The sequence below is a fragment of the Gorilla gorilla genome, chromosome X, assembly GCF_029281585.2.
Source record: "Gorilla gorilla gorilla isolate KB3781 chromosome X, NHGRI_mGorGor1-v2.1_pri, whole genome shotgun sequence".
Lineage (NCBI taxonomy): Eukaryota > Metazoa > Chordata > Mammalia > Primates > Hominidae > Gorilla > Gorilla gorilla.
In genome coordinates, this window is record NC_073247.2 from 92,130,849 (window position 1) to 92,157,003 (window position 26,155).

General features: G+C 35.2%; 1 protein-coding gene across 3 annotated transcripts in view; it reads left to right on the top strand.

The window, feature by feature from the left end:
- TENT5D (terminal nucleotidyltransferase 5D) overlaps positions 1-19,698 on the top strand; it is a 109,054-nt gene extending 89,356 nt beyond the window's left edge. For all 3 annotated transcript variants that reach the window (XM_019019086.4, XM_004064448.4, XM_055375968.2), the window contains 2 exons: positions 6,689-6,811; positions 10,605-19,698. In XM_019019086.4, coding sequence (XP_018874631.1) covers positions 10,623-11,792 — 1,170 coding nt within the window. In that variant the 5' untranslated portion in view covers positions 6,689-6,811; positions 10,605-10,622 and the 3' untranslated portion in view covers positions 11,793-19,698. The remainder of the gene's footprint in view (positions 1-6,688; positions 6,812-10,604) is intronic.
- The last annotated feature ends 6,457 nt before the right edge of the window (positions 19,699-26,155 follow it).

The following is a 26,155-nucleotide window of genomic DNA, read 5'->3' on the forward strand; positions in this document are numbered from 1 at the left end:
CTCAATCTCAGGTATGCCTTTATCAGAAGCATGAAAACAGACTAATACAGTAGACTTAATTACATGTTATAATGGTAACTTAGCAATTTTTAACTTTAATGTAAAACTTGGTAAGTTGTTATAATTATATACTAGGTGCAGATAAAGTTTGATGTTTTTCAGCATAATTAGAGGCATGGTTACTTTCATATGTCCCCAGACCTTACCCATTGTGAAGCAGGCAAGTTGAACAGTTTTTAAAGGCCAAAGAAGCAGTTTAAAACCTTAAAACATTTAGTAAACCTACTATGTGACTTGCATAATTTAGACTACCTATTTATATTTTGAAGACATTTGCATTTTACCAATAATCTTTAAGGCTGTTTTTATTTTTTAAAGATTAGAGTCACATGAACTGAAAGGTACCAGAGCTTTTATTTTTCCCTTTAAAAAATATTTGATCCAAGGGCTTATCCTTTTTCAAGTTAATTAATTAGAGCTCTTCTTAAATAGACATTACACACACAACACATGTATAACTACACAGACAGGCAGAAGAAAATCCAGCAGCTTAGGGTGGAACCATTTAAGAATAGGGCTCAGAAAGTATGTAGTTTCTGTGGCCTGACAAACAAGCATACCTGGAAGGCGAAAATAGATTTTGAGAGGTATTTATTTGCCTCTAATTTCAGGGGTTTAATGAGGAAAACAGATATTTTTCCCAAAATGGGATTTGTGGTGGCTTTTCTGTTTTCTCAAGGAGTCCTGGGTTACCAGAAGTTATCCTAGGGCCTTTTATGCATGCACCAAGAGTGGCAAGACAGAGTGGAGGAAAATAATTTAGTTGACTGAGAAAAAACGTTTTCCAGAAGAACAAATTTATGAAGAGAAAAACATAAAGGCTTTAAAAATATACCTATAACTTAAATATCCACTTTTAATTAAGCTGAGCACTTTTTAAGAAAATTATTTTTTATTAATTAAAACTACAGAGAGTATAAACAGTGATTCTTACTATTTCTTTTATCAGTTTATACCACTATCTGTTCACAATAATGTTCAGGTTTTCTAGTTTTCTCTGGAAGAAAGTGGCTGCATTCAGACGGGGAGTTTTTTAGGTGGACTGCAGATCACTCTAGCAGCAAAGCTTGATATTTGAGGAGGTGATTGTCTGTTAGCCAGAGACTTTCCCTAGAGGACAGCAGTCCTGCTATATTGTGTGGGGTGTAAACAGTTAAGTTATTCCCCATGGTTAACCTGTTGGCTTCTGGCACCTGCAAAGCCACCACTGCAACTTCTTAGAGGCAGGCTGGCCATCCTTTAGCCATTAAGTTAAATTCCTTGCTTAGGTAACCCGCTGATTGTTGAGCTGCACCTTGAGCCTTAGTTAAAACTTCCAGGGTTATTCCCTTGCTTTCTGATACATAGAGATTAAATACCTTCCTTATGGGAAGACTGAAGAAAGCTGCTGCTTTCAAGCAAGGCTTGCTTTAATTGTTTAAAGGCTTTTGAGTTTTACGTTCTTAAGTTAGGGAGTGAGTTTTATCTGCTCGAGTTTCTTTTATGAGGTGGTATAAAGGGTGAGCTATTCCACTGTACCCAGGTATCCACAGTCTGCAAAATTCATTAATGCCTAAGAATCCTCTTAACTGTTAAAGTAAATGGGCTTAATCCTTTTCTCACCTGGTGCTCTCATCCCTTTTGATAAGGCTGACTTACATACTTTACTGAAGTCTGACAGAGCTGAGCTTTAGATTTTGAGACCCTATATTCCCTTTTAGCTAAGAAATTATGAAGAGCTTTTAGTGCCTTCTAGAGAAGCCCTTCAAGATTGTGCAGTGGGAGGAAGGGAGGCCTGGATTGGGGAGGAGAACAGAAAGACCAGCTTCGGTGTTTAGAAGGAAGTTTACCTTCCTCCCTTTTACCTCCAGAATTACCCAGGGCCCCTGAGTCATAATGGCAGTCTGAGTTGATGGAGCCTGGGGTTGAGCCTCAGGACCCATTAGTCCTGCTGGATCATTTGTGAGACAGGCCCTGGACCTGGTGACTTGCACCTCTGGAGACATTCTGCCTTTTAGTGGTCCCCACCACAAGCTGGACAGGGTTGAGGTGGCTTTTTTATTGCCTGGGCACTCCCTTTTGTTCTGGCTTGCCATACTGATAGCAATTAGCAGGTGCACCAGGGGACTCTGGATTTTTGTTGTTGTTGTTGCTTGTTTATTTTTTGAGACAGAGTCTTGTTTTGTCGCCCAGGCTGAAATGCAGTGGCACAATCTCGGCTCATTGAAACCTCCACGTCCTGGGTTCAAGCAATTCTCCTGTCTCAGCCTCCCGAGTAGCTGGGATTACAGGTCCCTGCCACCACGCCCAGCTAATTTTTTTTTTTTTTTTTTTTTTTAGTAGAGACGGGGTTTCACCATGTTGGCCAGGCTGGTCTCAAACTCCTGACCTCAAGTGATCCTCCTGCCTCGGCCTCCCAAAGTGCTGGGATTACAGGCGTGAGCCACTGCACCCAGCCAGGACTCTGGATTTTATAGGCCTATGAAGTGGCCACTACTGCTTCTGTTCTTTTCTTGTGCTTCCCCTCTTTTTCCTGGGCCTCCTCCTCCTGGTTTCTCTTGTAAAAGACCAAGGAGGCTGTCTTCAGGAGGTTTTTATAAGGTACCCTTTGGTCCCATAGCCTGCTTTTGTAGTTTCCTTTTGATATCAGGGGCTTCCTGAGTAATAAATACATCTTTTAAGATTATCTGTCCCTCAATTGAATTACGAGATAGGGAGGTGTGTTTCACTAAAGCTTCTCTCAGCCTTTTTAAAAAGGCCATCTGGTTTTTGATTTAACAAAGACAGTTTAGAGTAATTAAGATGTTTGGTTCTGGTTCTTTGCATTCTATTGGGAATGGGCATCCTGCTTTTTTTTTTTCTTCACCGTCTTTCCCTTTTTGACTGGGTTTCTCTGTTGACTGGCTATAGGAGACATGGTGTTTGTCTCTGAATCTCTCTGCTGCCTGTAGGGCTGCCTGCTTTTTGGCAGCCATTAGGATTTGGCTAGGAGTAAAAAAACATCTCCCCATGCAAGATTAAACACTTGGGTTAGATTTTTGAAAGCCTTTATATATTTACTGGGGTCATTAGAAAACTTGCCTAGGACACCCTTTATTTGTTTAAGGTTCTGCAATGAGAAGGGAATTTGAACCCTAATAGTACCATGTCCATTGGTCATTTCCTACAGAAGCAACAGCGAAATTAGGGGTTTCTTGGGTGTTACAGCCAGAGGAGCTGATGATATGACTGCTGGGAGCCCTGGATAAGGGGGAAAGGTAGGGCATTTAGAAGTTGCATTTGAGAGTTCCCCAGGGGTTTGTTTTTCTGACTTTGGGGAGTTATTTTTTGTAGGCTTGGCTGATATGACTGCCAAGAAGGGCAGGATTAATTTTACAATGCTTATAAAGGTCTGGGTTATCTTGCAAGGCAAAGAAAGCTTGTACATAGGGAACCTCAGACCATTTGCCCTCCAGTCTGCAGAAAAGATTTAGTTGTTGGATAGTATTGAAATTAACACTTTCCTGAGGAGGCCAGGCCTTCTGTCCCTCCTGAAGTTGGTAAGATGGCCATGCACTTGTACAACAGAATATATGCCATTTTTTTTTCTTTTGAGTCCTAGGGTCGAAGGAGTTCCAGTGTTTTAGAATGCACTCAAGAGGAATACAGACTGCAGATGGTTTGTTACCCAACTAGAAAAGAGGCAGGGGAAAGATGTCTCCTTTCTCTTTTCTGAGTGACCCAGAGTGACCCTAGCCCTCCATCTTGCTGGTTTCCTAGACACACTTGGCCCATAAGGCTCCCAAGATACCCTAGGGGCCTGGGAGAGATTATGTAGTAGTTGGATTTGGGCAAGACTCTTTAACAGAGGGAGTGTTTTAATACTATCTCTGGCTTCGCTTCCTATGGCCCCAGTGAAACATTAGAATTCCAGAGAATGACACCAATTGACTTCCAAATATAAAATCCCATTGTTGTTTAAATGTCAATGTAGTTACATTCAGAGCATGTGCCTTAAAAGAATACAAAGATTGAATGGCTGTTTTTCCTTTGATGGGGACAGTACCAAGGCTGGAATCTGTCTTACCAGGATGGCTTCCTCCTGGCTATTGAAAGTGGAGTTTTTCTGACTACAAATAGGGTATGGGGCCTGATCACTGATAGAGGGATGTAAGAGAGAAAAAATTGGGGGAACTAGAAATTTGGGGCAAAGAGCTGACAAGGCTCCCCAAGGAGAAAAATTCCATCCCACTAGATGGCGCTGTAAGGTCTGAAATGTTAGGTAAAAACTGACTCCAAATTCTTTTTAGACAAAAGTTAGAAAGAGAGTTTTAGGGCTTGATAGGCTGTCTTAAAGTATGCCTCCCAGCAGAAGAAAATTGTGTATTAGTCTGTTTTCATGCTGCTGATAAAGACATACCTGAGACTGGACAATTTACAAAAGGAAGAGGCTGGGACACCTGACAATCATGTTGGAAGGCAAGGAGGAGCAAGTCATGTCTTACATGGATGGCAGAAGGCAAACTTGTGCAGGGAAACACTCTTTTTAAAACCATCAGATCTCATGAGACTCATTATCATGAGGCCAGCACAGGAAAGACTTCCCCCATGAATCAGTTACCTCCCACCAGTTCCCTCCCAAAACACATGGGAATTCAAGATGAGATTTGAGTAGGGACATAGCCACACCATATCAACTTTTTCATAGAAAAGTATTTTAGTTCTGCTGGGCAGTGCTGGCTTCTCACATGGGAAAAGGAACAGCTTAAATGAAGGAGGGGATAGTTGCTTGGGGAGAAATAACTCCCTGTAACTCCATTGAGTGCTATTGTTGGGAGATAAATAGGTTTTCAGATAAATAGGTTTTCTGAATAGATTCAGATCTTGGAATCCCCCATTTTAAGGAAACCACAGAGACAATAATTCGTTGAATTACATTCCTAAGGCTCCAGCTGACTTTGCCCAGTAAGACTATATCCCCAGGTTGCAAAAACACCCACAACATTGCATACAAAGCAGGGATAGGAAACATGATAGTTGCAAAAAACAAAAAAAGAAGGAAAATGTGATAGAAAAAGACTGGAAGTCCTTTTGCCAATTCTCTAATGGGCTGTTGGTGACTGGAGTTAGTCCAAGGGCCCCCAGGTAACACTGAAGTGTAGCCTCAGCCAGATACCTTCAGTTGCCCCAGGACCTCCTTCCGGCCTCACGTGACAGCTAGGTCCTTTGTGAAAGGAAACTGGATTGGAACAAAGTCAACATTTTCAACACGTGAGGGCAAAGGGGGATTGAAAAAGTTCTCTCCAGCAAGCCTTTCCCCTGAGTCTTTAAGTCTGGCAGTCACACTATTCGTTTTTAACTGGCCGAAAGGAACCCACTGTTTTTGTTTGCTCTTGAGAGAAGAAAACTTAAGACAAGAAGCCTTGGAAATGAAAGTGAAGAGTTAATGTTCTGCTCTTACTCATCCTTTAGATGAATCCCTTTCTTCTCAGCCAATGCAACAAAATATGTTGTATTTTTGCCAATGCACCAAAATATGTGCAAAATATGCAGTATACTATTCAGGGTATTCTACGATCTTATTGAACACAGTATGGAAACATCAAATTGATATTATTTGATAAGCATAATCTTTTCTTCTTGATATAAGAAAATACTATTTTTTTCTGAAATAGGTATCTGTATTTTAAAGGGATAATGGTTGATTATGAGTAAATCATTGTTTAATTAAATACTGAACTGTTATTTCTCACAGACATTAATATTCTCTCTTGGAAACAAATGCAGTGTGTCAAATAAAATATCTAATACCTCTTTCCAATAGTCAAATCATGTTTAATACTTCTTTAGACTGGTAAAATATAATACATTCAGACCAAAATCTTGTTGTTTGTTTGTCTATAAGTAGGTATATATGGATATATAACTTGAAAGTTTCTAAAGTACAGGAATTCATTTTTCTATACAATCATTTATTATAGGTAAGGGAACTAATTAGATTTAGGACCACAATACAAGCTTTAGAAAGACTTTCTACTGGCCTTAATGTCCAGCTCAGAAAACAATATTGCACTGCTGAAATGTTTTCAAAAGTTTATGGCTTAAAAGAGCATTCACTTTGATTAGAATTTTCTGTATTATTTAATGTAATGTTTTAAATTAAGTGGAAATAGCCAAAATATGAGGGACTAGGAACTGCTATTGAGACTACTTTTCCTTTACCATTTCTTCTCAGTTTTCTTCAGTGTAGCAGTTCTTAAAGTGTCATTCCCTGACCAGCAGCATTAGCATCATCTTGGAAGTTATTAGAAATGCAGATATTCTGGCCCCACATCTGACCTGCTAAATTAGAAACTCTGGAGGTGGGACCCAGAAATCTGTGTGTTTACACACAGATAAAATGATTGCTCTAAAATAGTGGTTGTCAAATTTTAACATGCATTAGAGTTACTAACCATCTGTGTAATTCTAATGCATGTTAAACTTTGAGAACCACTATTTTAGAGCAATCATTTCATCATTTCTTCTGTGTGTATGTATGCGTCTGTGTGTGTATGTATGTATGTATGTATGTATATAATTTTCAGGACTGTTGGCCATGGGGCATCATTATATTATTTGTATATAATATCTATTAAAGAACTTTATTTTTGCTTTTATTATCTTGCAGTTTTTCTGGTTGGTGTATTACTTTATTCAGTGATAATATGAAAATTACTATCTTCACTGAAGGATCTACTGAATAATCATTTTAACTCAACTATATTGCATTCTTGGAAGCAATCCTTTCAATGTAAGTATGATGTCTTTTCTCATTGTCTTTGAAAATATAGTTCTAATATTAATATAGACAGGTAAAGAGTGGCTAACTTCTTATGTTTCCCATGGTCAAAGGGAACATAGAATTGTAATAGGGAGAACAATTACATTTTCTTTATTATACAAATATCCATTCATAGTCTTTTGTGATATCTTGACAAATTGCTTGCTTTGCTTTGCATTCCCAGATGAATTTAACCAGTTGAATAATGGAAACCACTTTGCATTGATTTTGGCATTTACTGTAGTCAGATACATTACAGGCATACTAATAGGTTAGGCTAGATGGGAAAAATGTTAGCTTAAAGGATAAGTATATTGGGAGAAGACAGGGAGCCAAACAAGATTTAAATATTCTGCAATGTGAACTACTGCTGATCTCCACATTTTGAAAACAATAATTAGAAATTTCATGTTTTGTGCTTCTATTGAGGTTTATGTGGAAAATTATTGACGAGTTTCTGCCTTGAATTTGGAATTTTAACTCATGAAAATGTAGCTTTATAATTCATACTCAATAAACACACTTTCAGTAACTAAAAGTTGGATTGTACCCAAGACAGTATTATAAGCAATGTGGGTGGCTTTGTTGCAGTTTTTCCACCTTTACCATGACATTCATCCAAAGTTTCTATTTAGCCATACTTTTTGCTTCAGAAAATTCAAATTAAGTTTCCCAACAAGTTTTCTAATGTGCTGTTTTTGATGTATGGGTGATTAACTCTACTATATGCGGTTAAGTATGGAGCCATAATCTACACATTAAGATAAGTCCTATTACTTTAATGCCATATTTGAAATTTGTACTAATAACACTACATTGATATTGTACATTATGTGAAAATGAACAGTAGCTGTGCCAAAAGGAGCATAACATTATTGTCAAATCTTGATTATTCATGTTAATAGAGGTCAGCATTTTTGGAGGCATGTATAGATTCCAGATCAGTACAAATCACTTATATTTACTCCATTGTGACATGTATTTTATTATATTTTGTGCTTATATATGTCTATATGTATACATATATATGTTTGAGTGTATATGTATCACAAATTTTTATCATAATTAACGCTTTTTTCTAGGGCTAATTTTAAAAATTTGTAATTTTCATTTTCTTATGTAACAGTAGAGGTAGTTAGTGACATGGTAACTCAGAATTTGTCAGTTAGTAACGATATGGAATAAAATAGACTTGATTCCAAAAACAAGCTTTCATAGTTATGGCTAGAGAAAGGTTAAAAAAAACCTAACTGGTTATTAAAGCCTTGATTTAGACAATTGAATAATGTGTTGCTCACACAAGGACACCGTTTCTCCACATCCTAGCAAGTTGTCATCACTGTTTCTGTAATTATTATGAAATACTAGGCCTAAACTATTTTATGTGTGTGTGTTTAAAGCTTGTAGGTAATTGAAAAGACTAGAATGTTTGGAAATCACTAGCATAGATAATTAAGTGGCAATTGGAAAGTTGCATACTGATGGACAGTTTTTCTACACCACTTTCCTGGTATAAAGTGAAGTTAAATTTTGGACCACTTTCTTATCTTTGCAAGATCTTACTGCCATTCTGTTTGGTAAACAAAATCCTATCTTCTCCCCTCTCTGATATCTAGGAACAGATCCAAGATATTAAGTAGGGCTTCCAATTTCTTGATTTGAAGGATATCTCTTGATCAAGGACTTCTGCATTTTGGCAATTTTTTTTTTAGTTAAGTCTCTGGATGGTTTTATTTGTATATAAATGTCCTGTCAACTTTTGTTTGGGAAAGAATTTCATAATTTCAGTAATGTCAATATAGCAAGATAAATGTTTTCCTTTATTTTCAGATCATAGATGATTTGCATGGAGACTGTAGGCCTAGGATTAGACCATTGAATTTTTTAAAATTTTTACTGATATTGACAATGGAAATTTGCCATTAAGGAAAGGAAAATATATATTTGCAAAACAAATTTGCACATGAAGAAGGAATTTTAGAACTTTTGCTGTATCATAAATTAAAATCTTACAGTTTATATGTGATATTTAAAAAATATTTATTAGGTAAATTGTTTTTCATCCTAAAACCTTTACATGAAGCCAGCCAGTGTTATGAACTATTCCTTTTCTAGATTGAGAATTTGAGCATAACAAACTGTTAGCTTCTAATAATTCAGTGATAATTTCAGAAGGAAATAGAAAATAAGATTACCAGTTCTCATTGCATGTTGTATCACTTCATGTAGCATCTTGCTCTTTCCAGTGTCCTAAAGATGCTATATAGATCATTTCATTCGATAGATAAATTACCAAATTCTGAAAGCCTGATATGTAATCAGTTTGGTCCATCCATCTTTAAGGATCGATTTGGATATTCACGTAGCTGATCAAACTGTATAAACATTAGTCATTAAAGTGGCTTAAAACAAGCATCCTATTTCATGGGTCATTTCATCATATAATAAAAATAAATATTCAGTCTGTAGTTCATATTTCTAGGGATTACATACAGAGAAACAGAATAGGTTTAATTTTTCCTTCTCACTAACACAGATATGCTGTTGCTTAATTGGCCTTTTGCAAAATGCATGGACTATCAAAGTAGTTCATGTAGATGTCAAATAAGATGATTATGTTTGCTCTAGTTCTACTAGGGATATACATAATACTAAATTTCAAATATTTATATTCTGTTTTGATAGCTCCTTAGATAGGCAAAATATGAATACTGTCCACACAAATCTGTCTTAGGCTTCATATTGTTTTTTATTTCTGGAAGTCAGGAACAAATGCCTAACCCCAAAACTATGTCCATGTTGAATGTTATTTACTTTCCTAGATTTATTTGTTTAGACAACTTATTAGTGTACTTGAAGATCCATGTAATCACTGTGATTGTACATAACAACATAATTGTATCTACTTGCATTTATAGTGTTACAATATATTATAAAATGTTAACTTCCTAACATTCCCTAAACTATAAAATTATCTGAGCATATTATATTGCAAATCTGCAGTGAACATTTTTTAAAGCTTAGGAATCTTATGAGTTTATATATTCTTATTCTCATTTCAGGTACAAATTTAGTAGTCTCATCTGTTTTTCATTTTAAATTGACATTCCTTCAACTAACATTTTTTAAAGGGCTACTGGGCACATAGAAGAGGTGATAAATTAGGTACTTTCCTTATTAAGGAATTAAAGGAGCTCATACTCTAACAGAAGACTTCAGTAATATTCTTTTAAGTAAGAGCAGTTATATATGAGAAACTGAAAAGTATATGAGAGAGTGATCTGATGCTTTTGGGATTAAAGATTATATATATTGTTTGTAAACACTATGCCATTGAGTCCATTGGTTCTAACACAGAGACATGTTATCTGGTCTCACTTTACAATCATGATAATTAATCTCAATGATACATTATGGTTATCCCATGAACAAAATTTATATCACCAAAGAAATACCATCATTATAGTATTTACATGAAGCAAGATTGAAAAAGGCTACCATTTTATATCAACAGTCATTACAACTCCAGAAAATTCCTGAGAAATCTGTTTGCATTCATCAATGTATCTAACATCTTTGACATAATAATTGTGGCTTTTATTTCACTTTTATATTTAAACATGATTAAATATATTGGTAATTTCCTTCCTAGTATTATCATGATTTATGTTGAGGGTAAGTCTATTTTTAACTTTTTCATATGCTTTAGCATTGGTTTTAAGGTGCTAACATATTTCTTCCCAATATTTTGTTTGCTGTCTAGTGATCTACTGACTTCACAATGTCTGAAATCAGATTCACCAATCTCACTTGGGATCAAGTTATAACACTGGATCAAGTGTTAGATGAAGTAATTCCAATTCATGGAAAGGGGAATTTCCCCACAATGGAGGTAAAACCAAAAGACATCATTCATGTTGTGAAAGATCAACTCATAGGGCAAGGAATTATTGTTAAAGATGCCAGATTGAATGGTTCCATAGCAAGTTACGTACTTGCAAGCCATAATGGAATCAGCTATAAGGATCTGGACATTATTTTTGGTGTTGAGCTTCCAAGTAACGAAGAATTTCAGGTTGTTAAGGATGCAGTTCTAGGCTGTCTACTTGACTTTTTACCAAAAGATGTAAAGAAGGAAAAGCTCTCCCCAGATACCATGAAAGACGCTTACGTACAGAAATTGGTCAGGGTTTGCAATGGGCATGATTGTTGGAGTCTTATCTCCCTTTCAAATAACGCTGGGAAGAATTTAGAACTAAAATTTGTGAGTTCACTCAGACGGCAGTTTGAATTTAGTGTAGATTCCTTTCAAATTGTTTTGGATCCCATGTTAGACTTCTACAGTGACAAAAATGCCAAGCTAACCAAAGAATCCTATCCTGTTGTGGTAGCTGAAAGCATGTATGGAGACTTCCAGGAAGCAATGACACATTTGCAACACAAGCTCATATGTACCAGGAAACCTGAAGAGATTAGAGGTGGTGGCCTTCTGAAGTACTGCAGCTTGCTGGTTCATGGCTTCAAGCCAGCCTGTATGTCAGAAATCAAAAACCTAGAACGTTATATGTGCTCTAGATTCTTTATTGATTTTCCTCATATAGAAGAACAGCAAAAGAAAATTGAATCATACCTCCACAACCATTTCATAGGTGAAGGAATGACCAAGTATGACTACCTTATGACCTTGCATGGAGTTGTGAATGAAAGCACCGTTTGCCTCATGAGTTATGAAAGAAGACAGATTCTCCACCTGATCAACATGATGGCTTTGAAAGTACTTGCAGAACTAAATATTCTACCCAATACACAAAAGGTAACTTGCTTTTATCAGCCTGCTCCGTACTTTGCAGCTGAGGCAGGGTACCCTATTTATGTAATACCTGAGCCACCCCCTGTTAGCTTCCAGCCATACCACCCACTGCACTTTCGTGGATCAAATGGTATGAGTTAAAAAATACACATGCAACCATGGAAACTTTGATTTAATTAAACACCATTTAAAAGCAAGTTTCCAAATGTAAAATTCAAGATCTTTTTTTATTTTTGTACAGTTACCAATTATTTTCAATTACAGTTGATGGAATAGTAGTTACCAACTATTTTTGGTCAATTAAGCCATCATAGTAAATACAATATCTATAAACCAACCACTTTAAATGTTTTTCAAACGTTATTGACTAGCTATAATAACTTTCAAATGTTGTGTTCCCCTTGAAATGATTTTCAAATCTTTTGACTACTTGTGACTTTCAAATTTACTGTGACAAATATATTAGAGATGCCTGCATCTTTGACTATAACATAAAAGGACAGATTCATGTTTTAAAATTAAGATGTACAGTGAAGTATCAAATTTTTTATATTCAGTCCGTTCCTTTGTTACATTTAGTTCTTTTTTTCTATTGAACAATACCATCAATAAATTTTCAGTACTTAACAGAAATGCCTAATTTCAAAAGCAACAGATTCAGAAGACATTAAAACCCTGGACTTTTCAAGCATTTTTTTTGACAATTAAATTGGGTTGGATACAAAAATCCTACTATAGTTTAAAGGAATACTGGAAAAAAATGGTTCTGGAAAGCCCTGGACATTAGTAATTTGTCATCTATATAATAAAACATTTAGTTAATTTGTGGATTTGAATAACAATACCATACAGCTGTGCAACTACTACTGAGATCAGATACAGGGTTTTTTGCCCCTCAAAATAAGTTAAAACGAATGAAAATGACCAGCTCTGAATGTGAAAGCTTTCTATCATCATCTACTACAAAGAGACTCTAAATGGCAAACAGGAAAAAACAGGCAGAGGTTTATAGCCATAGCATTTACCATTTTATGGCTTATTTGAAAAACATCTTTATGTTGAGAAACATTCCATTTCAGTAAGTTAAAATATTTTAATTGTAACTAAATGAAGCAGGTTTTTCATTTTGCCTTTACCAAAGATCATTTTCTAACATGCCACTCAAGTGCCTCTTCGTGTGAATTTTTGCATAACACTATAATTTAGTCAACAACTGTGTACCTTTACAGTATATCTAAATATATACTTACTACATCGAGTATACTGCTAGAAAAATCTACCAGTGGGATTAAAAATGTATTTTCTTCCCATAATGAAAATAATTCATGACCAATATTACCTGAAGTGTCAGAAGAGGAGCTGTCTTAAATTAATATGGATCAGGCCATTGGAAAACTTCAGTATTTCCACTTGGTTATGATTTTTTGTGAGTTTCCATTTCAGTTTTTATTGACCATCACGTTTTCTATCACAACATGACCTGACAGTTGTATCCCGATAATTTGCCAGTTATAGACTGTGCTTATCTTCACTGTATTACAATATTGGACAGAAGTACACCAAATATGGCATTTTCAAATAACCAATATTTCCGAGATGTTTTATACCACAGCACAAGTGGCCATCAGTATATTTTTAAAGAATTATGTATCACAGAACCCTGAGGCTTTAAAACACTATGGACTTACCACTTTCTTGACAAAGAATTTGTAATTACAATAAAATATTTAGAAATGAAAGGACTGTGATTGTGATGTCATGGGTATAGATTCAGTAGGTTCAATATTTTCCAGAGTGGTATTTGACACTGAATAGCAGAATTCTGAAGCTATTTGGAAATATCTCATACCCCATGTGCTCCCATAGCTTTCTTTGATCCCATTGAGAATTTAAACTCCTTCTTTCCTAAAAAGCAAATTATTTATGGTATTCTCCTAAAGCTTTAAGTCCTGATGGAAGAATGGCCTGAAAGCTAGGTATGTTCTCCTAACATTTTAAGCATGTATTTCCCTTGTAACAGCAAAGCTCTCAGAACTGCTATCTATGATTTTCTCAAGAGAAAGAATTTAAACCTCTTGAATGGGGATGGTATCACTGAAGAAAAAGCTGTAGCTTTATTTCTCATGGCTTGCTTTCTATAGATACCGTTACCAAGCTAGTACTTTGCTCCCAACCAACCAGAAAAATATCAGTCTTCAACAGTGTATGAATATCTCTCCAGGATTAGGCTAGTTCCCTTGAGAAGGAGTATTATTTCATTCTGCTGATTAGGGTAGTAAATGGAAAAGTTTTTCTATAAATTAATGAATGCTAGCCTCTTTGCCAAAAGGAGTTAATAGAAGTTATTTTTTTAAAAACCCTACTCTAAAGCATATGACATCCCATTACCAAAGAGAAACAGTATTATCTTTGCCTGTTTAATATGTAGCCATTTTATTTTGTACAAACGCAGTACTGAGTCTTGGTTTAGGAAGTTTTTTTTTTTTTCAGGAACCTAACCAAAACCAAAAAAGAAAGCAATTTTTAATATAATTCTAACATTCATATCTGTGAGACAAATTTTGTCAGCTACAGATACATATTTTTTAAACCAGAATATTCTTGTATTTCAAAAATATCCACACATTATTATCAAACTTCTACAAGTAGGGTATTTATAACTTTTAAAGTTTTATATATTCTTCTAATAGTGACTCATGCCCAATTTAGCTGAACAGAATTGAAAGAGAAGGATTAACTACTTGATTTAATTTAGAGAAAAGCCAGCTAAATTCAAGACAAAAATATCAGAGCTAGAAATGTCAACTTCCCCTCAAAACTGGGAAAGCCTTCTGTGCCCAAATTCCATCTTCTTACATCAGCAAAGATCTATTAAAATACATTCAAATTAGAGAGTTTAACATTTGTCTTTAAAGTCACAGTTTAGTTATGCATTGATAAAAATAAGATGAAAAATGCCTCAGATACAATTAAAAATCCTTTTTATTCAGTGCATCTATTACCTGGAAGTAGTCGTTCAACTTTAAAAATATGGGAAGTTAAAGCATATAATTGAGAACATTGTTGAAGTTTTAAAGTTTCCAATACTTTTCAAAATTACATTGATTTAAGAGCGCATATGTCTCACTCATTGAAGATTTTCAGAAATATAATTTACATTGTAAATTAACATTAAAACAGGATTGGGAGATATGTAGAACTACAATTTGGTAAATATTTTCATGACGACCACGTTGATAAGGCATCAAACCCAACATTTTAACCTAATCTGGGATTTATTTCCTTTACCATTGTAAAATAAAATGCATTTAACATTTTGTTTTTAGTTGTGCTCTCTATTTGGTGGTTATATTCTGTAAGTTATAATGTTAAAATTTATGTAATAAGCATTTGGAAATTTTATTGCTGACCCACTGCTCCATTTAATGAATATTTCTTCAGCACATATTGAAAGTAGCAAATCTGTTGGGATTTCAGTGTTTTGCTCTTAAATCCTTCATTAAGGAAACAGTTTTTCTTGAATTTTACAAGTTTTAACAGAAAACATATTATTTAGCATATATGCTATTTTGAAGCCAATTCAGCATGTAACTCGTGATCTTTGAGCGTAACACATAATTTCTTTTGCTTTTTTATGGGGGAGTGTAAGGTGATTTTTTCACAATTTTCATGTTTAAGGCAGTGCTACATGGATGTATTTGTTTTAAACAACAACAAAAACACACTTTTTGTCTATATGTAACTCTTGAAAGAGCAAAAGATAGACAATAGATGAACAGCTGAATTTTATGTGCATGTGTTTTTTATGGCCCGTCAAATAAACCAAACCTCCCTGTCCTAGAAAGATAGTATCATATAGATATACATTTTAGTAGCTCAGAGCAAAATAATTAGTCCCTGTAAATGCATAAAATGACCTTTCTAAGAAAGAAATGTCTTCAGAGGGCCCTCTTTGAAAAAATTTTTCTTCTTAATTTCCAAATTAAAATTGATGAGTCGAATAACCCAACCCAAGTAATGTCATGGTAATTTTTTTGATAATTCACTTGTTATATATTTTAGATGGTAGAATTTGAACCATTCTCTAAAATGCTAATAGGTAGTCCACCTTATGTTATGAATAGACATGGTTCAGTCACACCTGGTCCTTTGGCTCAACTAGAGAACCCAGAAACATGGGATTGAATTCTTGTTTTAGTATTTGTATAACTCCAATATCAGTGGGGGAGGTTGCTCTTCATGAAAATGACGGTAGAAGTAGTATGAGCGTTCACACTAATATTCTATTCAGTAATTTCACTTTTATTATAGGAGGACAACATAAATAAAATTTGTCTATATAGCAGGTGGCTTTAATCCCAAAAGGAAAAATAATACAGGCGTTGTCATATTTTTAACTTGTAAAATCAGAGTTAAAAAGCACATTCTTCTATTATGTGTAGTACTCACTTCCAATATTTTTAAAATAAAAATTGATATTAGATAGCCATTACATGTATGTGTTTTAAAAGTTATTATAAATGTTCACTTCTCCCGAGTAAAATTAAAGATTCAACACAAACATATGTTTGCAGATATTTGAACAAACAGAATTGTAAATAATTTTCTCTAAGCTTCACATGTAACCTTTTTGAACGCAAAAGATTTCTACATAAATTATTTTCTTTATGGTTTTGGGAGTTTTGTAAGGTAGTTTTGGACATTGAGAGTTAAATGCCTTAAAAAACCAATGGTTGTTAAGGCAGTGAACTTCAGATAACTATTGTCTTATCGAAAGATTTGCCGTCAGGTAAAATGCATTTAATAATGTCAGCAAGTAAAAAGTGTAAATTTTAGCAGTTTTAAGGTTAAAAATTGACTTCCTTTAAAAGCACCTAAATACATATTTCAAGTGAAAGGCATTATATTCTTCTAGATAAATAATATGTGTACCAAAACAGAAACCATGCCAGGAAAGTTATCTGATTTCAAAATGTAGAGGACTATATTCAATATGCTGTGAATAGATTTCTATGAAATTCAGCAACTATTTACTAAGTTAGGGAAAGTACCTCTATAGAAGAGATATATAAATTCTGGTAATCCTGACAGTTTCCAAAAAGGGAGCATGTATTCCATTTTCCTGAGGACCAAGTTTTTAATTCCTCCCATTTTGCTTCCTCATTTTCTTCATTTATTGAAATGATACCTCTTTATGCTCACAATGATAAGATGCAAAAAATGACATCTGGGGGAAATTTGTTACTGTTTATATTACCAAAAGACAAAATGACACTATGCCAAGTTTAATTACTAGTGAGGGAGAGTCTAGAAATGTCATGATTATTAGTCAGGTAGAATTGTGTTTGTGGATGGTCCCGTTCTAGAAGAGAAAGCTTTCATGTGTGCATTATAGAGAGTCCAATTTTAGGAGTTCTAATATTTCAAGATTTCCCTTAACTACATATACTAACAAGACTTTAATTCAGAAGCCATGATTCTAGAGATAAAAATTCACTTCTCAGTTCTTGCAAAACCCAGGAGTTCTAGGCAGCTAAATGTGAAGAAATGACTTAATTGGCTTACTGTATCATTTAGAGCTCAGACTGGTATAAATTATAAAATACCTTTCTTTAGTAAGAAGTGTCAAAATTATTTTAAGCATCATTACGTGATACTGTGTAATTCCTGGGAATTTTTAAAAGATAAGTTGCATTTCAGTTTAGATTTGAATATATAAAAATTATAAGTAAAATCATTTAAACTTTTAAGAAATGAAAGCCACGTCAATTTAGATTTCATACATAAAATTATGTCAAATCATACAAACTTACACATTTTAAATTCCTATAGATTTTAAATTCCTATAGACTTAATGGTACATTATGATGTAAAACTTTTCCTAGATGATTCACCTTCATAAATTATAATGCAGTATCATATTTACTGAATAAAGTTCAGTATATTTTATGTATTTTATTCAAAAAGATTAAATATTTTTTAATAAAGATTGGAAATAACCCAATGGATTATCTGCATTTTCCAGATCTCAACTCATTGTAATTGGACGATATTGTTATATGAATATGTTTTCAATTTGCCTTTAAGTTCTTTTGACACAGTTTAGTTGTTCAATTTATAGATGGCTGACGCTAAAACTATAAGTTGACATGGCAAACTCTGATTTGATCTTTAAATAAAAATGTTCCAGTATTTTTAAAACAAATCCCGTATGTCTCTGGAAACCACATTCACTTTATATCCATACACTACCACTAGACTAAATAGAAAAGTATCATTCTCTTGGCAGTAGTCTCTGTTTAGATTGAGTGAAATCAGTGTTAGTAACTTTTCCTTCTAGTTTGAAATAAGCAACTACAACTTTTTTTTAGGAAATTTTTATTGTGGATATGTTTAAACATGCACAAAAATACAGAATGAGCCTTCTCCTGTACCCATGCGTCAGCTCAGGTTGTTGATATTTGCCAGTTCTGTTTTACGTATCCCAGCTCTTATACACACACTCATTTGCATGCTTTTTTTCCCCTCTGAGGTATTTTAAAGTAAACTTCAGACATTATGTAATTTCACCGTAAATTTACCAGCCATATATCTCCAACTGATAAAGTTTAAAAGAAAAATAAGCACTTTACCATTATCACACCAAAGAAAATTATGAATACCTTTATATCACCTTATACCTCAATTAATGTTCGGATTTCCCCAAAAGGTTTCAGGAATGTAATTTTACCATTGAGTTTGCACAAATAAAGATCCAGCAAGGGCCACACATTGCCTTTGGTTTATGTGTCTTTCAGTCTTCTTTCAATCTTGTCAGTAGTTTTGTTGCCCTGACTCCGCCATTTCTGTTGTGCCATTTGTTTTGGGAGGAGACTGACCGTCTGCTCTGTAGAGCTCCGCAGTTCTGAATCTTTTTGCATCCTCTTGGTGCGCCCTAATACAACATTTTTTGAAGTTCTTCTGGGCATAGAGTTAATGTCTCAACCTACAAAACAGAGAATTAAGAAGAATTAAGACACTTATCCAGATAATTCACATCAGTAACATGTCACTGTGTAATAAACAATGCAACAAATACCTAAGTTATTTATGATCCAAACCATTGAATAACTGTGTTCTCCCATATGAAGCAGACCAAAAATAACTATTACATATGGCACAAGTCCTACAATACTGTTTCACGATGTGTAAAACAATTCATCTGATAAAGAATAAAGTGAGAAGAAGATCTGACTTCAAATCTAAACACACAAATTGGATCCGTAGGTATATATCTTAAAGATATGTCTGAAGTTTCAGTTAATTCAAATTCAATTGTTTAGCATTAAATAAAATATTAGTGAAAGGAATTATAGTCACTGAGTGGGAAATGAAACAGAAACATCTAAATGTATTTACCCAGAACCCAGTGAAATTGCTGACACCATTTCCTACACTATTAAATTAAGAAGAAGTACAGTTTAAGTAATTCAACTTTTTAGGACAATTGTGAATATAAATATAGATTTATAAAAATTTTGGACACCTTTTTAGCCTTCTAGTTTATATCACCAGTTCTAGTTTTTTAGTGCAAAAGTATTTAAGTGTTCTGAAAAACTTACTGTGTTTCTGTAAATGAATATTTTGAGCAGTATTTCAGTAGTGGGGCATCTAAGACATGACTGAAATTTCCAATGGTGAGTTAAATGTCAATCTTTGCTTTCATGTTGACTATATGTTTGTTAAATAAGAACAGTTTCTTACCATGTTGTTATTCATTACATAGTTCTGAAATGTGTAGCTGCTATTTTGGAAAATGTATTTTACTGTTAACAAAAAAATTATTGTTATATGAGCAGTGTGGGCTCTTTTTGGTGAAAATTATTTTTAAATAGATTATAATAACTAATAAGTATAACTGTACTCTTTATTGTTTATCTAATAGTTTTTATACCTGTTTTTTCTTGTGCTTTTGTACACTATAAGGAAAAAACACTGTAGAAACTCTGTTACTAGATTAAAATGATTTTTAAAATAAAATCACTGGGAAACATACAGCAATGTGCCACCCCCAAAATGGGTAAATGCCTATTATTTCAAACATCACCAAATTGCTTACAGTGTGTTCAGAACAGTACGTAAGAAGAAAATTTACCCTGGAATTTTTACAGAATCCCCAGTGATTTCATTAGAAGTTGTAAATATGGAGCATGCGAAGAGACTGATCTTCAGTATATTATGGCTCTATATAATTGACTTTTACCATGTACCAAAAAATAACACCGCCCACATAGCTTGAGATAATTATCATATTCTTGTAGATTTCTAATGCCCGGGTAGATTCTAAAAAAGACCCAAAATCCTTTAGTTCACCTCATGTGAACAACCCTTGCCTCTTAAAAAAAAAATGCATTTTTTCAGAACTCACTCAGTGACCACGATCTCTGAAGAAATGATCTTCTTCACCGATAGCTTCATCGTACAAATGGTTTGCATTCATTCATTTCCCAAACTTCATTTGATTTTACTTTGGTAAAGTTTACTTATCTTATTCTCCCTCTCAAATAAGTGTTACCTACAGTATGTTGGATAAAAACATAATTGGTGATGAAATAAATAAACACCATCATTAAGGGAAATTTGTCAAAATGTTATGATTTAGCATTGACTCCACCACCTACACACATTAGCATCACACATTTAGCAGAGCCAGATAGTGTATCTAGCCAGGTCTGTATGTGCTGAGCACATATCCAAGCAGTTATCATAAGTGATCACTCTAGTGAAAAAATAGATTTGAATAGAGGCTTTATTAGAAGAATAAGAACTATGGAAAAAGAAATTGTGAAGATAGCACAACGCTCAATATAGTTTTCTTGAAATTTAAACAACTTCAGCAATAGCCTAGCAACTCTACAGAAGATTATCTTGTGTGAAATATGGATCAATGTGTCTTTTTTTTTTTTTTACTTTAAGTTCTGGGATACACGTGCAGAACATGCAGGTTTGCAGGTTTGTTACACAGGTATACATGTGCCATGGTGGTTTGCTGCACCTATCAACCCGTCATCTAGGTTTTAAGCCCCGCATGCATTAGGTATTTGTCCTAATGCTCTCCCTCAGCTTGCCCCTACCCCCTGACAGGCCCCGGTCTTTAGTGTAAATGCTCTTAAACTGAAAATGGTGCATTTTCTCTACATAATGTAAATTACCAGATGACTGAGGCTTGAAGTAAAAGACATGATTACAATAGAAAGCCCAAGTGATCCACCAACACTACCAAGATGGTTTATCCTTTAATATGCAAGGATAAGTTGTGCCTTGTCTGGCACTTCAAACTTTACCAGAAAGCATAGATACTTTCCACATTTACATAAAAATAGCCAACTGTAAATTTAGTAATAAATTGTGGGAAATAACAAATGCAAGCCAAAAATATCCCTGTGTTTGTCCAATGATGTTTTGTTTGTAACATGCCAGTGAAATCATGGGTAATATTTTTTAACCACCATTTACTTATGTAGTATATTTTATCAAGTATTGTAACATAATTTTGTTATTGAGCATTAGTAGATAAGAGATTTGTTTACTTTGAAAACTATGACAGTGATCCCACTAAGTTACTTGTATATTACCTAATTTCTGATTAGACTAGGTGATTGCTGCACTTTGCCCTCCCTCCACATTATTTCCAATGTCAAAACAAAGTAGAGACACATTATTCCTATAATTATATTCTCTTTTCTGTCCAAAGTGGATATGGTCTCTATTAGGATTATCTAAAATTATCTACTTGCACCATTTCTTCAAAGGTACACTTTTTAAAAAAATGTGAACAATCGGCGGGGCGCGGTGGCTCACACCTGTAATCACAGCACTTTGGGAGGCCGAGATGGGCGGATCACGATGTCAGGAGATCGAGACCGTCCTGGCTAACACGGTGAAACCCTGTCTCTACTAAAAATACAAAAAAAAAAAAAATAGCCAGGCGTGGTGGCAGGCGCCTGTAGTCCCAGCTACTCGGGAGGCTGAGGCAGGAGAATGGCATGAACCTGGGGAGGCGGAGCTTGCAGTGAGCCGAGATCGCGCCACTGCACTTCAGCCTGGGTGACAGAGCGAGACTCTTGTCTCAAAAAAAAAAAGAAAACAAAACAAAAATGTGAACAATCTTTACACATGTTTTAAAATAAAATTTTGTTTAAAGACATAAAAGATGAAGAGTAGTGTGCTATTCCCCATCATTACTCACATTAAGTTCTATTACATAAAATGTTGCCCCTCTCAGCTGCTTCTATATTCCTCTCTTTATCCTATGTTATTACAGAATTTTAATATCTAAACTCAACAGTTGCCATGGAAAGAATTACAACATTAAAATAACAAGATTAAAATAACACATTGAGTCTTCTTTAGAATATGCATATACATAGGAAATGAACCCCACAATTTCTCAACACTGTAGTAAAGAGAGACTCTGTTCCCCCACATCCACGTGCAAGCATTCATGGGTGTGGCAAGTACTTAATATACATGCAATGAAGGAAAATAACTTTCACAGTTTCAAAGGGAAACAAAAAATTGATATACATGAAAATTGTCTTAGGTTATAGCTAAAATAGTAAAACTGTTTCGTTTTCTAGGCACATAAGATGGTAATAAGACAAGGACATGAATTTGAATTGAGAGGAATTTTCAACTAACTTTATAGAAAAGTTTCAGAAAATGAGTCTTCTGAGAGTAGTGTCCTGGGAAGATAATTATCATATTCTTAGGGGTTTCTAATGCCTGGGTAGATTCTAAAAAAGACTCAAACTCCTTTAGTTCACCTCACGTGAACAATCTTTGCCTCTGAAAAAAAAAAATGCCTTTTTTCAAAACTCACTGAGTGACCACTATCTCTGAAGAGGTGATTTTCTTCACCCACTCCAATGCCTAAATGAAGTAACTTTGAACAGCCCCACAGGGGAAACCCTTAGAGAAATTGCTAAGTGTGGCATTGTTTACTCCTTTCCAAGGACTCAGGCTCCTGTGCATTTGACTGTGCATCCTAGCACCACTACCACTTCAACCCCATCATTTTATTCAGCTCATACATGTGTATATCCTGATGTGATTCTCTTCCATGGGCTGTACTGAGTAAATCCCTCCATGAAAGTATTAAAAGTGAATTCTGCTAATGGCTTTCTTTTCTTAGATCATGTGAAATATCCAGAGTGAAGTCAGTAAAACTGGTGGAGTAAAGACTTCCAAAAAAATTTTTTTGAAAAGAACAGATGGAAAAAAATGTTAGAATTAATATTTTCCAAACTCTGAAAATTATCCAAAGTCTTGCAAGAACACACAGAGAAAATGTGGCTGAATTTTAGTTAGAACAGCAAGCTTTGTGGCATTTTCAGAGCAGTTGTAGGTTCACAGCAAAATCGAGCAGAAAGTACAGATATACATGTATGTTCTCACATGTCCCTTTTCCCTCACACACCCAGCCTCCCCTGCTATCAACATACCACACCAGAGTGATGTATTTGTTACAATCAATGAACCTACACTGACACAGCATTGCCCAAAATCCAAAGATTATATTAGGGTTGACACTAGGTGTTGTACATTCTATGGGTTTTAACAAATGTATAATTACATGTATCCATCATTAAAATATTACACAGCTGCAGTGTCCTGAACTAAGCTGTGTGTTTTGCCTCTTCATCCCTACCTGCCCCCTAACCCCTGGCAACCACTGATCTTACTGTAACCATAGTTTTGCCTTCCAGAATTTCATACAGTTGAAATAATACAGTATGTAGCCTCTTCAGATTAATTTCACTAATAATCATGTATTTATGTTTTCTCCATGTCTTTTCATGATTTTATAGCTCCTTTTAAGTAAAGAATAATATGTCTAGATGTACCACAGTTTATTTATCCATTTACTTACTGAAGGGCCTATTGGTTGCTTCCAAGTTTTGGCAGCTATGAGTAAAGCTGCTATAAACATCTGTGTGCATGTTATGATGTAGCCATAAATTTTCAACTCATTTGAGTAAATACTAAGGATAATGATTCCTGGGTCCTCTTATATTTTTAAATTTTTTAAGAAACTGCCAAACTGTCTTTCAAACTGGCTGTACCATTTGGCATTCCCATTAACAATGAATGAGAGTTCCTGTTGCTACACATCCTCACCTGAAATTGAAGTATTTGGATTTTTTGCCATCCTAATAAGTGTGTAGTGATATTTTGTTATTGTATTAATTTACGGCCCAGCAGAAAACATTTCCTTTGTCCCTACAAAGGGAACACCCAGCAGAAAACATTTCCTTATCTTTAAGCCTACCACTCACACTGCATGTACTGGTCACCCTCATTGCTTGTGTCAATCGTGTGGAAGGCAGTTCAGTTCGTTTGAAGCATTCATCTTCCTATGCAAAGCTGCCACATGGATAATTCAGTCTTGGTATTTTTCCTGAGAGCCACCTGCCACATATTTTCATGAGGTGACAATGACCATACGCTTCTAGACCACTTCCTCACTACGCCCCATTCAGGACAGATACCGACAGTGCTCCTTCCTCATGGGACCCAACAGTTTTCCTTGTTTGACTGCTGAGTCCCCTTGATCAGGCAAAAATAACTCAAGCATTTCCATTGCTGGATTTTTGTGGGAGCATGAGGGACTGTGCAATAAGGAAAGCTTCTTCACTCTGAAGATCACCGAGCCCACTTCAGTGTGGTACTGGGACTAACCAGTCCAATTATTGTGCATTGATTTTTCTCTATTTCTTGGGTTTTTAAATTTTCTACACATTTTCTTAAATGGCAGGTATTCTACCCCACCCTCAAGAAAATAAAATTTTTTTAAAATACTATACATTGGGAAAGACAAATAGAGCAACACTTCTACAAGTAAAAATAGGCTTGAGGAGCATGACAGTGTAAATGCTTACACAACCAGTCTTACTGAGTATGCTCAAGAGTGAAATGTTATCACCGATTTGTTTTGCCTTTTTTAATCCTTAGAAATTAAACGCAATTTTTAACATAGAACACTTGATCAGTAATGAGTGTAACCTTATGTGTCAATACTGTTGTACAAATTGGAGGTGGATGGCTTAGTTCAGAGCTAACCACCCTAACACTGATCCATGGCACCAAAGAGTAAACTGTTTTCATATATGTTATTAACATTCTTGGCAGCAGGAAATTATGAAATGATCCCTCCTTTTTCATTTACATTGCCACGGGAAATATAGCAGGCTGCAGGAACCCAGTACAGTTGTAAAGAGGGCTGTGGCCTGGAATCCTGATGCCACCCACATTTCCCTTGCACATCCCAGGTCATCTTAAGCACCACAAGATGATGCCCAGCAAGCCCACTCACTCTTGCCAATTCCTTCCCAGGAATCTGATGGAGATCCCGAGAATAGCACACATGTCCTTTCTTAGATTGTACTCCCACTCCCCATCCCCCATTCTTGGCAGAAGAAAGCATAAAACATCTTTTGACTTGATATTTGCCCATTTCAGAAAGCCACACCGTCACCATATAAACTTAAAAAAAAAATCAAAACATTGTGTTCACTGGGTTGACACCCAATCCATTTCAAGTGTTCTCTAAGCATGTTTTTTAAAACCAGTGTATCATCCTTGAGAGACTTTCTTCCAACTGACCACTGTTCATGTAAATTATTTTAGCAGTGCCTTTATAACAGTGTTTTCAAAGCATCTTACAAGTTCCTAATTTCTATGAACTTTGCCACCAAACAAGTGAAGAATGGGAAATGGGAAGGAAAACTTGTTGAAAGCTATTTGGAAATCAGTAACAGTGGGAAAGAGGAATATGTCACATAAAAGTTTGAAGGACCTAGAATAAAATGAGCTATCTGGAAACTTACCCTGGAGGGGTGAAGATTCCCAGAATGTTAGGCAAGATAAAGATTCAGCTTGTGTAATTACACAGATTTGTTCTAAAGTCTTGTAAAGGACTGAAATATCAAGTCTTCCCATTTCTACTGGCAAACTAGAAAAATGAAACCCCCTGCATACAGGCCCCTCCGGATGCTTGCCTGAAAAGAAAACCAGCTAAGAAACTCTGGATTCTCTCCTATGATGTGTCCTCCTAAAGCCCAACTCAATTCCTTGTTAGCAAATCTACGCTTCTGAGAACTTAGGTCCAGCTATAGGCACTGCTAACAGTAGTGGAGTGAGGTAGCCGAGTGGTGCAGAAGAGGTGTCTCTTTTCGCACCCGTATGCAGTGATTACATCAGGTCCTCCCTTGGACATCTTCCTTCCATTCCTCAGCAGGCTGCACCACAGAGCTCTGTTCAGTATCAGGAGACTCAATGCAAGAAGAGTGCCAGAAAATCCAACTGATAGTGGGATGAGGATTAAAACCTTAATGGCTTATTAAGCAATGAGGTCTGCAATGCCATCCAAAGGACGTCCAATCTTGATGTTGGTCTCTTTCCAGGAGACATGAAGGATTCATGATGCCCACACTTTTGAAGCCTGGAGATTGTAAGCAACTTTT